The following is an 18,435-nucleotide window of genomic DNA, read 5'->3' on the forward strand; positions in this document are numbered from 1 at the left end:
TAATTGAAGTTGTAGGTCATTATTTGATGTTTCGAGTCTTGTAATTTTTTCATAGAGAGGCTGGACGGCTTTTGCTACTTCTTTCCTGACTAGTTCAGCAATTTCATCCTGAATTGTTAACTTTACAGCGGTGGCTATGCGTGCAATGTCATCCTCACCAATTACTACTTGGTGTGTCATGGAAGGAATGGGTGGAAATTCCTTGGGATCCAGCTCTCTCAGAGGGGTGGAGGTGGTTATGTGAGATAGTTCAGACACAGACCCATCCCTCTGTTTTTTAGGTGACCTCATGATGTCTGAAAATGACTTAGACATATCACTTAAGTTCCTCTTGTTGTCCCCTTTCTCGGCCATTGGTTATACACAGACCAATACAAATATAGGGAATTGTGTATTGACAATATTATCAGTGTTACTGAAAAAAGTTTTATCTAGAGCTGTTCTGTACTGATGACCATTTGTTTACCGATAATTGACACAAATAAAGCACATATGAAATGAACTTATACGATGAAATTCGACAGGCGTTTGAAACGACGTTGCCAGGAGGTCGTGAGTAGTTATCAACAATATAAATAGTGTCAAAGTTATTTCGAGCTACTCACGTCTGTATAAGCTTTTTTTCCTAGCAAAACATAATCACTATTTGTTCAATACCCCTCCTGTAGTCTTCCAATATCTTTTTTTCACAATTCACCCACGACTTTTGGAAATTTTCTACATATTTACACCAGCAGATTTTGAGCCAACCGCCACTACCAAGGGGCGCAACTCTCCTCCTTTGATGTTTGAGTAGTTTTTACATAAAAGTACAGAACTAAAATTTAAACTAAGCTTTAGTTTTACTTTAATAAAACTGCAACAAATATGAAATATGTAGGGCTCTTCGCTCTCTCTTAGAGGGATATTAACATCCCCCAACTCCCTCTAGATCCACCACTACATTTCTTCTCTTTCAGTGTTGAGATGTGGCGGGAAAACGCATGGCACATTGTAAAACGCGCTTTATCCTAGTCTCTTGGACCAAAATGTTGTAAGATTCTGTGCTTTTAAGAAATAAATATTTCATCAAATTTTTGAAAATTTTCCATAGAAAATGTATAAATATACACGTCAATTCAAAATAAATACAACAAATCTCGTTTAGGCTGTTTAAAAAGAGAAAGTAAAACTGTTGATTTACAACGCTGCCTTTGTTTTAGACTATGCCTACTCATAACTTCGCCGCACTTCAATCATGTCGGAGTATGTCAATCAGGATTGGATGAAACACTTACCCCCATTATATATAAGATTTTAATTTAATGATTATTGTGCTTTTTGTTAAACATTTAAAAATATCTTTGTTTTATATTCTATAATATGAACGTTAAATATTTTTATTCAAATTGTTGTAACTCCGCAGAAACGCAGGTCGACTTCAAACTTTCATATCAAGTAACCGACCGCCTCCTGGCGGCCGGTAATAACACAATACAAAATAGAAGCAGAGCAAACACGGACCTCCAAAACATCGGAGGTGGGGTCATGTGCCATGGAGGAGTGAGCATCCCCTCCCGACCGGTCACAAGCGCCGTAGGCCCCTTTTCATGATTGGGAAATAACGGGAAAATCCCAGTTCAGTGTAAATAATTGATTAACAATAAGTATGAAAAACGTCTGTCAGCATTTGGCTCAATGATAAATTAGTTTTGCTGACAAGGTCATTGTATCGACCATAGAACTTACAAAATGATAACTTTAAACGAGACTGCTTCAATTTTTGTTTCACCAACTTGTTTGAAAATAATTTACCTCGTTTCTAGTGTCTCTTCGACACTGATTACTTTTAGAACTCTACATAACCACGTTTAAAGTAAATGACCATCTGCAAAAATAGAACATATATAATATACTGCGAATACATAGGGTTCTATCAAACAGATTTTATTATATCAAAAATTTTAATTCTAAAATATGAAGAGTCGTATTTTCCGAGCCTCTTTCTTTACTCTTCACTGAAATATTCGCAACTACAGGAGAACTGTCCAACAATATATTCGAGAAGTGGTGTAAATCAGATGTGGATACTTAAAACTTTTAAGGAACTTTAAGATAATTTGAAATCACAAAATTTAACAAAATAATTAACATAAAAAACGTACGACTTTTCAACACTTTTATAAATAGTCCTCACGATACATTTGACAACATTTATAGTTGCTTTTTCAATAAATATGGAGCTCATTAATATTCACACCTATTCATTCCCCATTTGTAAAATTATTTTCATAAAAGTATGTTTATGGTACACACAAGTACTCTGAAGATGCTTACGTTTGTAGGTTTTGGAAATCATGTTTCCAATAATCCAACAGACGTGTTTTGTATTCATGAAACTTCAAACTCAGATTAATCGATGACTTATTATCAATTAACAATAGTTATTTCCATTTATATGTCAACAAAATATATCCCAGTGAGCTTGAAATAAAAGCTACCAGAGGGTCTGAAACATTTGAATTGGTTCATATCTTAGATATTTTATTAGAAAAATATTTTAATGGTAACTTAAAAACAAATCTTTGATATACATGATGATTTCAAATGTTCGATAATCAACTTTCCTTACTTATGTAGCAAACCCTTATCACTTGTATTTGGGATGTATGTCTCTCAGTTGTTTCGATACACAACAGCATGCTCTACTTGAGATCAAATTCTAAAACGAGGCAAGCTTTTGATATACTAGTTGGTGAAACAAGAACATGAACAGTCTCGTTTGAAGTCATAATTTTTTGGTCGATACAGAGTCAAATGCTGACTGACGTTTTACATACTAATTGCTAGTCCATTATTTACACACTGAATTGATTGCTTTTTTCGTTTTCCAGGTAATGACAGGGAGCACACGGCGGGTGTGACCAGTCGGCAGGGGATGCTCACTCCTCAATAGCACCTTATCGTTAATTTAAGGTGCTCTGCTCCTGATTTGTATACAGTACATGTAGTTTGAATGAATTTTTAAACTTGATTACCGTTTATTTGATAAAATATACAAAAATCATGTACAAGTATATCAAGTACATTATACATAGAGAGAGAGAAGACACCGTGTATCTTTTTCTTTGTTACCAATACTTGGAAATTCAATTTTATGTCTCATATGAACATTTTATATTTACATTTAATAATATGTGAATACAACAAAAGATCTATGAGTATAAATTTGGACATCCACTCTAATTATAGTGCCTAAGACATTTGCTGCCGTTGTAAGTATTTACTTGATTTGGTTTGCTTTGATTTGAAATCAATCTAAATTTCTATAGATCAAATAGAGAAGAGGCCTAATTAAGGAACTCTTTATATATTTTTTAAAATCATTTTGAAAAAAAAATGGCCTTTACTCTTGAATTTGACCTACATTAGTGGAAACTTTAATCTCCCGATGAACCAGCATTCTACAGTTGGTTCTAAGGATTCACATCACATTTATTCCTAATGGCGAAATCCTAGTGGTACCAATTTTTTCTCTATGACCTTGACTTTGGAGCATGGACACCTACTACCTAACATTTATTTTAGCCATATATATTTACTGAATACTTGATTTTCGGGTTTTCATATTAGCAAACCAACATTGTTGAACTCATTTTCTTTAAACTTGGAGTTTGACATATGAAGAAGTTCAACGCTGGCCTTGTTCTGCCATACTGGGGCATCAGTGTTTTCGGAACACTTCTTGTTTTTCATGAATCCGACTTATTGAAAAACCCACAGAAATCGCTGTTTTATTTTGATATGAAAAAATAACACTCACATATTCCATGAGATCTAAAAGTAAATCGAAATTTTTTGAGAGACTACATAATGCAGAATAAGGCGTCTAGTAATCTCCAAGTATTCAATTTATTTCTATACATAAAATGGATTCCAGATTGCCACATAATCTGAAGCTGCCGAATTTCTGATAAAAGTGTTAAAACTATATTTATTCTAATTAATGAAGTGGAATGAACAGCAGGTATAAATGTTTTTGATCATTCTCTACATAAAACAATTCTGATAAAATCCCCAAAAATTCCACACTCAGGAGGAGTCCCATCAAAATTTGAGGTGAGCAATACATTTTTTATCAACTTTATAATTACTTATCACCTAAAACGCGTACGCTCCATGAAGTTAAGGAGATGACGAAATCTTGATACGTTGAACATCTATTTTATTTCGACTCATACATAAACCGTTTTAATTATTTGGGTGGACTGTTTCAGTAGCATACATAAAAATGCTGAAATTTGTCAACAGAAAAAAAATCATAGTTCATGTTTCAATTCTGACACTATGATGCAAAAAACCTTCGAAAAAAGAATGACATCTCGTTCGAACTATCTTTTTTTTTCTGAAAAATGGTTTCAAAAGCTGAGTGTGAATGTATGAACGCTACAATGAGTAGAAAAAGAGATAAACCAAAATATAACTTTGTATGCCTATTCCTTTAATCTGACTCCAAAATCAAAGTTGACAACAGTCAATGAATACAGAATAGTAAACCCAAAAATATTACTCAAACAGGCAAGCTAAAATGTGAATATTTATAAAAGCATTTTCACAACATGAACGTTTTATATAGCCTCCTCGAGCTACAGAGCAGAAACGAATTAACAGGGCAAAACTTAGAATAACATTTTAAGATGTTCCTTTATCATTTGCCGCTTCTCTGTGTATTTGTCTCAACGGCTGAATTGACCATCCTCCTGAAAGGCCGGAATTTGACCAGCGTTGAAGAGCGTTTATCTAGATTGGAACAGACCACAGATCGTCGGCTGAACGCCACAGAGCGAGTGTTAGGACAGCTACTGACAGGGAGAAGTGACGCCGATGTGTCCTCAATGGATGTCCTTGGTATCAGATCTAGTAAGAATTTTTTTTAAGAATGAATCTTGTTTTTTATAAACAAGGGAAATCATTTTCAATTCGATTTACCGTATAAGTAGAGTTTTTTTTAGCGAGGATTTAATTTTGGCATTATTAGCAAGGGGGCCAGGATCGCTAAAATTGAATATCGCTAAAAATTAATTGCGTATTATTTGTAAAAGCTTCTTTAGTTAGTATTATAAAATCGCTAAAATTGCTTCTCGCTAAAAATAAAATACCAGATTTTAGGTAGAAAATTTGCGTCTCGCTAAAATTTCCACTTATACGGTATTTAGGCACTGCAGTAATGTGCATTTCTTGCATTTAAAAAAAATGCTTCTGTAAAAAAAACTTAATATCTGATACCAGGGTAAATCATAAGATGTATTTCATTTTAAAACCCTAGACTACGGCAACCAACTTAACTTCAGAGAAAATTCTGCAAATTAGCAGCACCACATCGATAATTGAAGGCTTTAGACTTGGAAGTTGTAATTATGGTATCCGACCCATAAAAGGACATAATTTTCTAACCTTAAATATCCATCCTCTATTGAATACTCTGTATCTATTTTAAAGCAGATAAGAGTAGAAAAAGATTTACCAGGAGAAATCTTTAAAAATATATTACTCGAGCATTATTTATTCATTAATTAAGAAGGCATTGAGGTTTATGGGAACAAGCATTTTTTTTAAAATAAAAATTTAAATACTATGAATATCAAAAAATGCTATGGTGGAAAGATATATAAAATACTATGAATATCAAAAAATGCTATGGTGGAAAGATATATATAATTTTTAAAAATAGAAAAATAATTTTTCACCAGATAGATTAAAAAAGATAAATTCTATTGATTAAAAGCAAAGGCGGATAACTCTTCAAGGACGGGTCAAGGTAAAATATTAGAACAAGTTCTGTTCTTACATATTGAGATTAAATATGAAGATTATGTCAACATAATTATACCGAGTATTCAGCCAATATATACCTGTTATGCACTAAGATTCATTGAATCTGAGGCTATCGCGGATCGGATACCTTAAATGACTAAATCTTTTTAAATAGGTGTCCTGGCCAACCAATCAGATCCTGTCATTTTTTCTGCATACAAATCCTCAGGTATTGGAGGTAGTGAATTTTATACCCAGCTTATTGTAGGGGGTACATCTCGTGCTTCAAGTTATATCCCTTATCCATGAGGAGCAGACTCCAGTTCAGCGATGGTGATCATAAATGTGAACAAAGATGACCATGTCTGGATACAAATTTACGGTTCCAATGTATACGTCTATGGCGGGAGTACTGGCGAGGGAAACATTCAGTCGACCTTCACTGGAATTCTTCAAAGACACACATAATGTCGTGTAATCTTACTAAGGAAACGTTATCCTGCATTAGACGAAAGAAAATAAATATAAGAGTACCAGTATAATCAAGAAGCTCCTTCTAAAATAAATGAAGAATACATTTCTGAAATAACGGAATAATTGTCATGATTATATACATTATAATAAATTTGTATTAATGAGAAACTATTGATGATTTCATATACTTCTACCGATTTAAAATCTGAAACTAAAATTTGTTTTAAGAATATTTTCTGTTACAAAATCCATTTTTGCCCATGACACCAGGGGTAATTTTTAATCTTTCTGTCTTTTCTTACCATATCAATACATGTATATCATTTACATGCTATAGAGTCGCGGAGTACGTTGATTCTTACGTCGCGGGTTCGAATCCACTGCGGGAAGTGGGGAAAAGTCTTTCTGGTGAGACCGTATTTATAAGCCGGTGTCCTGTATCGCAGAAGGTGTTGGTCCAAAAAGATCCCTCACAGCTCAATGGCCACAAGTATAGTACTACCCTCCACCGGCACAGTATTTGCAGCCCTCCACCGGCAAGTAGTGACATCTCCATATGAGTGAAAAATTCTCGAGAGGGAGTTAAACAAACAAACAAAATTTACTGCTCATACGTATATTATCAAAATTTTTGTTGGATTGAAGAATATAGCTTGATTAGTTTCCTTAAATAGATTATGATGAACTCCTTGTAAATTGATTGCATAAGAACTGTTATAGGAATTGCACTTTCGTATTATAGGCAGGCCAGTTTGAAGAATGTTCATCAAGATTAGATGTGTGATTTGATGTGGATCCATTTGTCTTTCACTCAATTTTTAAGATTTGTGCTGAACTTAATTCTGTCATTTTCTTCTAGAATATTTTTAAACTGAGTTTTCAGAGTTGGAGAATTCAGGTATTTTATTGCTGTGGATATCGTAATTAATTAAAAATGACTTGTGATTTTGAAGAATCTCTTCCTTAGAAAAGGAACCACGAGTAGATGTTTTATCTCCACTCATAAATAGAACTAAATCAAAGTTCCTCTAAAATGCGATAGCAATATTGAACATTACGGAAAATTAAGACCATTGTCCTTTGGGACTAGTATCTAATTAATTCTTAATATGAAAGAAGATGTGCGAACAAGGCGTGCAGAATGTCTAGAGTGCGACAAAATTAAAAGTGAAAAATTAATTCATAAAATCTTACTTAAAACAAATTTTCATTAATGCTTCATCTAACATTAAAGTGTACTTTAAGTAAAATCTTCAGAACTTGAACAAACCTCACAATTAAAGATTGAAATTATTAGCCTTTGAAAAAGCATATATAGTTTCACACACTATTAAAAGAGGATAAAAAGGACCATTTTCTCATAGTAAAACATAATTTTTCAATATATGTGAGTCTTCGCTCCATTATTTTGGAAAGTTTATCTATAAAGTTTGTCGAAATTTGACTTTTATTTATTTATTTTTTAGATGGGAATAAAAAAAGACTTGAATGATGTTGACATTCTTTCATTCAATCAATATTAAGGCCGAGAAATGATACGAACCCCACACTAATACTACACTTAGGAAGTTTCCCTCCAGAATTTGAAGTGAGCAATATGATTACAAATAATTCCCAGGATTCGATGGAGCATGTTTAATTACATGGAGATGAAAAGCCCTCTTAAGCTAAAGAGAAAAGGAAAACTTGGTTATTTGAAATACTAGCGCTGTTTACGAAATAATGAATTACTAATCTAATATTTGGAAGTTATAATTTTGACATGTACTTACGTAAAATATCAATTAGTAAACGACACGTTGGCCTATTTTAGTAACCTGTATGAATGGAATCATTATACTTTTGATGTAAGAACAGAAAAAGTTAACACGCAACAAAATGGGGGGATGGCGCTTAGTTTAATGCTTTGATTCTCAGAAAATGGTTTATGATAGTTTCTATATTTATTGGGCAGTAGTCTAAATTAAAGGTGGACGGATGACTGGAAAAAATTATTTATATTTGCCCACATACAAGGAAAAATGTAGAATTATGCAATGATTTAAATTGACAGAAACGGTCAAAACAACCATTTTGAGACAAGTATACATAAATATGTAAATCAGCAGCAGGCACATGGTATCTGGGAGAGCTGCCTCCATAATTTCTGCAGACACAACCTGTTATAATTGTTTAAGAAAAGTCATTAAAAAGCTAGCTGGTTATCCCCTCCCCTCTTTGTTGGAGAAGAGTTAAATCAGAGTAATTTGGTTTTGAAAACAGTTGGACATTAGCTCCCCCCCCCCCCCCCCCCCCCCGGACAAACACGAAACTTCTGCAACCCCCTTTCGAAAATGATTAACTAATTGCTATAGCAGTCTGCGATACTGAGTGAAGAGGTGAGCTAAAATATAAATATCTATAAAAGAGCTCTCTGTTTAAAAAAATTAATATTTTAGCATGGAACTGCGTAGCACCACTATAACATTTTTACGTTAAAAATAGTTTCAGCAATTAATCCAGAGATGCTCATCTATCATTTGCCGCTTCTTTTTTGCCATAATCACGGAAGTGATGTCGATGTGTTATCATTGGATGTTCTATCCCTTAGACATGGTAAGATGAACTATAGAGGTCTATTTTTCCAAACAAAAAGAAAAACATACAGAAAACTTAATGTGCATGTATTTCCCTTAACATTATATAAATATTGCATGTAGTTGAGTGAAACATTGAAAATTTTCACCCCAAGAAAACCATTGTCAACCTCAGCTGCGCCTCGATTGACAATGGTTTTCTTGAGGTGAAAATTTTCAATGTTACACTCAACTACATGCAATATTTATTATATTATACTGAATGTTTTATACAAATACATATTACAGTGAACCGTGCGCATAAATTCTGCGCAGTCGCTTTTTTGGAATACCACCCGTCGTCAAGCAATGTTGACTGTTGTTACGCAGGAGGGCTTGGCTTCATTATTCAGCGGGTAGAAGTGTTTTTTATCAAATGTTTCTCGACGAATCAGATTCAAGTAATTTACATGAAAGTATAATATAATAAAATAGATTGCCAACAAAATTGGTTTGTTGTAGCCATTTTAAATCCACTGCAGTTTTAAAACATAATTTCTGTGAAATTTCATTTCATGTAAAGGTGTCCTGACCGATCAATCAGATCCTGTGCTTTTTTCTGCATATAAATCCTCATCAATTGGCGGTATCAGTACCCGGACAATCATAAGATTTGAACAGATGTACATCAACAAAGGAAACCATTAACATACAGAGGACGGGATCTTTATTGCTCCCCAGACAAGCATTTACATGTTCCACTGGACCATAGCTACAGGAGGCATGCAGCAGTGCTTTTTATGCCCAGCTGATTGTAGGAGGTACATCTCGCGCTTCTAGTTTTGTGCCTCGTCCAGGAGGACCAGACTCCAGTTCAGCGATGATGATTATTAACGAGAACAAAGAAGATCATGTCTGGATTCAGATTTATGGATCAAGTGAGCATGTCTATGGCGGGGGTCATGGCGAGGGAAACATTCAGTCGACCTTCACTGGAATTTTTCTAAGACACACATAATGTCGTGTAATCTTACTAAGGAAACGTTATCCTGCATTAGACGAAAGAAAATAGAAAATAAATATTAGTTTAATCACGAAGCTCCTTCCAAAATTAATGAAGAATACATTTCTGAAATAACGGAATAATTGTCATGATTATATACATTTATGATAAATTTTGTATAAATGAGAAACTATTGATGATTTCATATACTTCTACCGATTTAAAATCTGAAAGTAAAATTTGTTTTAAGAATATTTTATGTTATAAAATGCATTTTTGTCCATGACACCAGGAGTAATTTTTAATCTGTCTGTCTTTTCTTGCCATATCAATATAATTTACTCATGCGCTAAATGCGCTAGAGTCGCGGAATAAGTTGATTCTTACGTCGCGGGTTTGAATCCATTGCGGGGAGTGGGGAAAAGTCCTTCTGGTGAGACCGTATTTATATGTGTCGCAGAAGGTGTTGGTCCAGAAAGATCCCTCACAGCTCAAAGGCCACAAGATTACTAGTAGTACAATCCTCCACCGGCACAGTATTTGCAGCCCTTCACCGGCAAGTGGTGGCGTCTCCATATGAGTGAAAAAATCTCGAGAGGGAGTTAAACAAACAAAAAAAAAACAACAAAAAAAACAAATGCTCATGCGTATATTATCAAAATTTTTGTTGGTTTGAAGAATATAGCTTGATTAGTTTCCTTATATAAATTATGATGAACTCCTTGTAAATTGATGGCAAAGAACTGTTATAGGAATTGCACTTTCGTATTATAGACAGGCCAATTTGAAGAATGTTCGTCAAGATTCTAGGTGTGATTTGATGTGGATCTATTTGTCTTTCACTCAATTTTCAAGATTTGTGCTAAATTTAATTCTGTCATTTTCTTCTAAAATATTTTTATACTGAGTTTACTGAGTTAAACTTTGCTAGATCCCGCTGTGTACCTCCTAAAAGATTTTTTGAAGTTCAGGATTTAATTAAATTTAGGTATTTGATTACTGGGGATATAAGAATTATTTAAAACTGACTTGTGATTTTGAAGAATTTCTTCCTTAGGAAGGGAACCACGAGTAGGTTTTATCTCCACTCATAAATAGAACTAAATCAAATTAAGTTCCTCTACAATGCGATAGCAATATTGAACATTAAGAAACATTGAGACCATTGTCCTTAGGGACTAGTATCTAGCTAATTCTCTGCATGAGCGAAGATGTGCGACAAAGCGTGCAAAACGTAGTGCGACAAAATTAAAAGTGAATAATTAATTCATAAAATCTTACTTAAAACAAATTTTCTTTAATACTTCATTTAACATTAAAGTGTACTTTAAGTAAAGTCTTTAGAACTTGCAAAAATCTCAGATTGAAATTATTTGCCTTTGGAATAGCATAGTTACAACTACTGTTAAAAGAGGATAAAAAGACCATTTCAGGGTTCTCCACAAGGGTTTCTGCCATGGCGGCCCGCCATGGTTAAATTTACGTGCGCCATGGTTAAACCAACTGCGCCATGGTTAAAACGGCAGCCGACATGATGACATTTTATTGCATTTCAGTCCTGACACCTACTATTTTAATTAATTGAGTAGTTAATTGTGTTTATACAACGACTGCCATGCACCCCGCATGCCTCGAAGGAAAGCGGACTGTGTGAAACAAACACGTCGCTATTGACTCGTTAATCAGCGACTATCCTGTGAAGTGTGACAATCAATGGATAGTCAATCAGCTGATCAGATGATCAATGTATTGAGAGTTTATTATCCTGTACACGTGTAAATAATTTTGTGGAACTTCAACATGTTTACTACTTGATTAGATATATAACGGGTTTTAAAAAGATGACAATTACCAGCATGATAAACGTCATGCATGCAATTCAAGTTTCTGTACTCTGTAAAATTTTCATATTCCTCTGTACTTAATCGATTTCCCATGCTCTGTTTTTTAAGCTTTAACTTTATTACCTTTTTGATAAAATGTGCATAGGGCCTACGGCTTAATCATGTTAATCGCCGTCTTAGTTTTAATCGCCGTCTTAGTCTTAGTCTTAGTTTTAGAGTTACTTCCCGTTGTTATGAAACGTCGCGTGGCGCTATTTTTAGCACTGGGCACGCGGAGAAGTAAACAAAACTTGATGAAATATGCAATATCTAGAAAATAAAAACGTTTAGAAATAAAGGACACTGGTCCAAATGTCCTTTGTGTATTAACTTAAAAAATACAAACCATTCATCAGTTTTAGTCATACTGAAACAAAACATTTCATGCAACAGACTACAATTCTTAGAAATTCTTAATTTCTGAAAAAAATATTGCCATGGTTACTGACTTACTGTACCAACAATTCTTCTTTAAAATTCCTTCAGAAGGTTACTACAGTTTTGGGCAAATTTTGGTACATTTGTGAAGTAAGATACAGGATAATTATAAATCCTTTTCAATTAAATTATTTTTTTCTTAACTTTAAAAAGTGTAAGTTATTCCATTGTTTTGTGTTGCAGTAGGTAAGTTAAAAAATTGTAAAACCAATCATCGATTAATGAAGATTAGGAAGTCTAACACGCATTCGTGTTTTCGGCAACATTTCGCCTTCGCGCAGCTTCCTCTATGGTTAAATTTTCAAATGTGGAGAACCCTGCCATTTACGCATAGTATAACACATTTTTCAATATAAGTGAGTCTTCGCTCCATCATTTTGAAAAGTTTATTTTCAAAGTTTGTCGACATTTGTCTTTCATTTATTATGTTCCCCAAACGGAGTTTGGGAACATATTGTTTTTACTCTGTTTCTTATTATTATTATTTTTTTTCTTATTTGTTCTCCGGTACTTTTTTGTCCGCGAGTGTTCTCAGAAACTGTTCACCCAACTGAGCTAAAACCTTTTTAGGGTTAATAGGTGTGTAGTGTAGGTGTGCGGAACGAAGGTCATTTTGCGCACATGCGCCTGCACGTGCGTGCGCGTGAAATGAGTGAATTGACTGATATACTTAATATAGCTATAACTTTTACATTTTTTGATGAAATGCTTTGAAACTCATTACATAAGGATATATTAACAGTGTTAATAATATGACACTGTCAAATTAGCACGAACTCACGCGCATGCACGTGCGCTGCAATCTGATTGGCTGAAACAAAAATCTCAATATCTCTTTTGTTTTCCGACGAAATGCTTTGAAATTTTTAAAATTGCCATGAATTAGGATATCCTACAATATAATATGGAAAAATTTCATGAAATCACGCGTATGCACGTGCGCTGCAATCTGATTGGCTGAAACTTTAAATGGCTATATCTCCTTTGTTTTTTGACGAAATGCTTTGAAATTTAAAACATAGTCATGCATTAGGACATCCTGCAATTTGATATACAAAAAATTTCAAGAAATCACGCGCATGCACGTGTGCTGCAATCTGATTGGCTGAAACTTTAAATGGCTATATCTCCTTTGATTTTTGATGAAATGCTTTGAAATTTAAAACATAGTCATGCATTAGGATATTCTACAATATGATTTTGAAAAAATTCTTGAAATCACGTGGATGCACGTGTGCTGCAATCTGATTGGCTGAAACTTTAAATGGCTATATCTCCTTTGATTTTTGATGAAATGCTTTGAAATTTAAAACATAGTCATGCATTAGGATATTCTACAATATGATTTAGAAAAAAATTCTTGAAATCACGTGGATGCACGTGTGCTGCAATCTGATTGGCTGAAACTTGAAATGGCTATAATTCCTTTGCTTTTCAACCAAACAGGATGGGATTTAGAACATAGATAGATATAAGGGCCTCTAACAAGAAGGTATGGTCATCATGCACGTGCACGCACGTGCGTGCATTTGGAACGTGTGAAATTAAAAATACACTTGAATGAGTGATTTTTAATACTTTTCGACTAAATGCTTTAATAAAAAGTATATTTAAATATATAGAAAGTGTAGACAAGATTATATGATCATTATGCACGTGCATTCACATGGGCACGCGTGAAATGTTAAAATTTGAATATAATTGGTATCCTTTTGGGAAAACGTTGTTAAAGACAAAAATGTACAGATGCTGTCTTATTTAATAAGGCTTACAGGGAATATGGCACCAAAAGGGAGTTGGGGAGCGTTTGGGGAACATCTGTAACGGTTCCCGTTACAATTAGCACTAGTTTATTTTTATTTTAGATTTGAATTAAAAAAAAAGACTTGAATGATGTTGATATTCTTTCATTCAATCAATATTAAGGCCGAGAAATGAAACGAACCCCACACTAATACCACACTTAGGAAGTTTCCCTCCAGAATTTGAAGCGAGCAATATAATTATACAAATAATTCCCAGGATTTAATGGAGCATGTTTAATTACATGTAGATGGAAAGCCTTCTTAAGCTAAAGAGAAAAGAAAAACTTGATTAATTGAAATACTAGTGTTGTATATGACAGTTATAATTTTGACATGTACTTAGGTAAATTATCAATTCGTAAACGACATTTTTATAACACGTTGGCCTATTTTAGTAATCTGTATGAACGGAATCATTAATGTTAATGTAAGAACAGAAAATTTACAAGCAATAAAAAAGGGGAGGGGGCTTAGAGTTTAATGTTTTAATTCTCAGAAAGTGGTTTAAAATAGTTAATATATTTACTGGGGTAGTACCTTAAATTGAAAATGTCCCTTTTGTAGAATATTATTAAGATACGCGCTAAACTACAAATAAATAAGACGGTGGACTGAAAAAATATATTAAATTGGCCAAAATACAAGCATAAATGTAGAATTGTACAATGATTTAATTTGATCGAAATCAAATCAACCATTTTGAGACAAGTATACATAAGTATGTAAATCAGCAGCAGAGGCATGGTATCGGGGATAGGTGCCTCCATAATTTCTTCCAGACATAACCTTTTTTAATTGTTAAACATCATTAAAAAGCTGGCTATCCCTCCCCCTTTTTGTTGCATAGAAGTTAAATCAGAGTAATTTGGTAATGTGTATGAATGAAACTTGGTTTTGAAAATAGTTGGAAATTACCCCTTCCCCTCCCCCAACGACAAACACGAGATTTCTGCAACCCCCTTTCGGGAAAATGATGTACTACTTGACAGAGCAGTCAACGATGCTGAGTGAAGAGGTGAGCTAAAATGTAAATATCTATAAAAGTGCTCACTGTTTAAGAATTTAATATTCTAGCATAGAAGTGCGTAGCGACACTAAAGGAAAACGCCAAAAAAATATGTAGCTCCAGCAATAAACCCCCAAAGATGCTCCTCTATCGTTTGCCCCTCCTCTTTGCCATAGTCTCAACGGCTGAACTGACCACCCTCCTAAAAGGCCGGAATTTGACCAGTCCGGAGGAACGTCTATCAAGACTGGAGCAGACGACGGAACAACGACTGAACGCCACAGAGAGAGTACTGGGACAGCTACTGACAGGGAGAAGTGATGCCAATGTGTCATCACTGGATGTATTATACCTTAGATATGGTAAGATAAACTATATAGTGGTCTATTTTTCCAAACAAGAAAATATTTAGAAAACATAAATATATTTCCTTTATCATAATAAAATAAAATTAGTTCAATAACATAGACTGCCAACAAAATTGGTTTGTGTGTAGCAATAATAAATCCATTGCATTTTCAAAACATAAATTCTGTGAAATTTCATTTCTTTTGTAGGTGTCCTGGCCGATCAGTCAGATCCTGTCCTGTTTTCTGCATACAAATCCTCATCTGCAGGCGGTATCAGTACTCGGACAATCATAAGATTTGATCAGACGTACATCAACATAGGAAACCATTACCATACAGAAGACGGAATCTTCATTGCTCCTACGTCAGGCATCTACATGTTCCACTGGACCATAGCTACAGGAAGCAGTGCTTTTTATACCCAGTTGATTGTAGGAGGTACATCTCGTGCTTCAAATTACTGTAGATGTACTTTTTTCCACGGGTCATAACTCCGCGGAATCTCAATTTCTTTTAATCCGCGGGTAGAAAATTACGCGGATTTCCTAGACTGTCTCTAAATGCCTTACATTTATATTGAGTACGCTTGGACAAATTTCCGCGGAAAATTTGTGACCGCGTACACAGCGTAAATTAATACCACGCGGAAAAAAGTACTTCTACAGTATATCCCTTACCCAGGAGGAGAAGACTCTAGTTCAGCGATGGTGATCATAAACGTGAACAAAGATGACCACATTTGGATTCAGATTTATGGATCTAGTGAGCAGGTCCTTGGCGGGGGTCCTGGCGTGGGAAACATTCAGTCAACCTTCACCGGAATTCTTCTAAGACACACATAATGTCGTGCAATCTTCATGATCGTACTAAGGAAATACTAGTAAGTGTAAGAAGAACGTTAACATTTATAACAAGAACCCCCTTCCAAAATTGATTAAAATAACAAGTTCTAAAAAAGGAATTTTGTCATGATTATATAAATTTATATATAATAAAGGTTCTATAAATGAAATTTTTTTTATGATTAATATACGTCTATTGAGAAACCTGAAACTTAAAGTTTGTTAAAGATATTATGTTTAGAAAATGCACTGCGCATGACACCAGTAGTAATTTATAATCTTTCTGTCTTTTCTTGTCATGTATAATGCCATTTACTCATGCGTTCCACTCTCGAGTTGCGGAGTAAGGAGTTGATAAATTCGCAAGTTCGAATCCCACTGTTAGACGTGGAGACCGGTCCTACTGGTGATACTGTATAAACTGAAGTCATGTGTTGCAGTATATTTCATATTCATAATGAACTCCATGTTAACTTATGTCATAGGAAATGCACTTTCTTATTATCGGCAGCTAGCTAGGACAGTTTGCAGAATGTGCATCAATATTAGAGGTGTGAATAGATGTGCATCAGTTTGTTATTCAATTAATTTTTAATTTTTAATTTCTTTGCTGATTTAATTCTATCAATTTCCCTCTAAAATATATATTTTTTAAATACTAAGTTTATTTTGATCAAAAAAAAAAAAAAAAAAACGCTTTGAGGAAGTTCGGGAATCAATTAACTTTGATTGCTGGGGATTTCAGATTATTTAAAATTGACTTGTGATTTTGAAGAATCTCTTCCTTAGAATGGGGATCCATGAGCACCGGTAGGTTTTATCACTACTTATAAAATGGAACTAAATAAAATTATGTTCCTCTAATATGCAGTTGTAATATTGAACATTACCAAATACGAAGACTACATATATTGGTATTCATTTTTTTCAAACCTTCTTACAATTTGTTGGAATTCTTGGTTATATAAAATGATATATCTTGCTGTGGCATTACAGAGGAAAATTTTCTATGCACCCATCAAATAACCGGATAACATTTATAACTGTTTTAAATTTCAAAAACGTTTTGCAAATAAACTTATGTAAGTATACATAACTATATATGGAGTTTTATGAAGAGACTTACTTTTACAATCGACGGCTGACTTTTACAATTCACTGGGACCAACTCCAAACACTAAAGTTGAATTTCAACACACACTATAGCTACATACTTATGAAGTAAATCAGAAAAGAAAACAAAAGATGGATTATTACCCTCTGTCTTTAGGAACTATTTTTTGTTGCTTTATTTCAATGCTTAGTTCTTTAATTGCACGGGATAGCATTTATCCAAACAAGTGAAAAAAAGGCCATATTTGAAGTATGGTGTATATTTAGTGCAATAAATACTAACCATTTTAGGGTTATCGTTTTAAACATTGTATTATAAAAATCTTTAGATAACCCGTATTGCTCAATATCTTATCAAAAGAAAAAGTGTATTCCAACCGGTAGTTTTTATACAGCCTTTTGTACATTACGGCAATAATTAAAGAATAGTGTTAATTTTCTCTTCTTGTAGCCAACCCTGCAACAATAAATACAATTCGGCGAAGTTGTCTTCTTTTTTGCCTCCAAACACTACTCAATACTTTATAACTCTTTAATCGACAAATAGATCGTTCAACAATAGACCTATGTGTTAAATTGATTCGATTTACTTTCGACACCTTTTTCTTTCAAAAATGGTCCATCTTTTTATTTGTTGTTCCGTAAATGCGGTAACAGTGGGGTGACGGTTAGGATATATTTTATCCCCAAGTAAAATAAACTCATCTGGAAAAGGTAGTTCTGGTCAACCTATTTCAGGAAGACGGGAATACTGTTGAGCATCATTTAGATGACCCTTAAATCCACACTCAACAAAACAAATTGTTCCGTAATTGTCAACAATCACTTGGGTATGAATGGCATGGAAGTGACGGTGACCAGAAAAATAAAGTTGTTGGGGTTCTGCTCCGGGTTTGTTAATTTTTATTGATGTACCATCGATAGCACCTACAGCGAAAGGAATCTGTGGCCATATGTTTATTTTTGAGCGCCATTCTTGAACCGTTGGCCATTTAATAAAAGTTTTACATACGCAAAAAAACAATGGTATAAGTGAGTGAATTTCGTCTTTAACAATCCCCACAGTGATATCAAATAATGTTGATAGTACATGCTATGTCGGATAACATCTCAACCATATGAGAAATAAGAGAATCCTAATTTTTGGAGAAAGTCGATGGGAACTGTGCCTTG

General features: G+C 34.1%; 1 protein-coding gene and 1 pseudogene across 1 annotated transcript; both read left to right on the forward strand.

The window, feature by feature from the left end:
* Positions 1 to 4,668: 4,668 nt before the first annotated feature.
* LOC134241132 (adiponectin-like) lies at positions 4,669 to 10,113 on the forward strand (annotated as a pseudogene).
* A 4,956-nt stretch (positions 10,114 to 15,069) lies between these two features.
* LOC134241134 (complement C1q tumor necrosis factor-related protein 7-like) lies at positions 15,070 to 16,149 on the forward strand. Its single transcript, XM_062723215.1, has 3 exons — positions 15,070 to 15,319; positions 15,515 to 15,769; positions 15,962 to 16,149. Exons 1-3 carry the CDS (start codon positions 15,097 to 15,099, stop codon positions 16,147 to 16,149), a joined length of 666 nt encoding a protein of 221 aa, XP_062579199.1. The 5' UTR covers positions 15,070 to 15,096.
* The last annotated feature ends 2,286 nt before the right edge of the window (positions 16,150 to 18,435 follow it).

This window comes from Saccostrea cucullata, unplaced genomic scaffold (genome assembly GCF_032062105.1).
Source record: "Saccostrea cucullata isolate Sc308-1 unplaced genomic scaffold, CSIRO_AGI_Scuc_v1 ctg4638, whole genome shotgun sequence".
Lineage (NCBI taxonomy): Eukaryota > Metazoa > Mollusca > Bivalvia > Ostreida > Ostreidae > Saccostrea > Saccostrea cuccullata.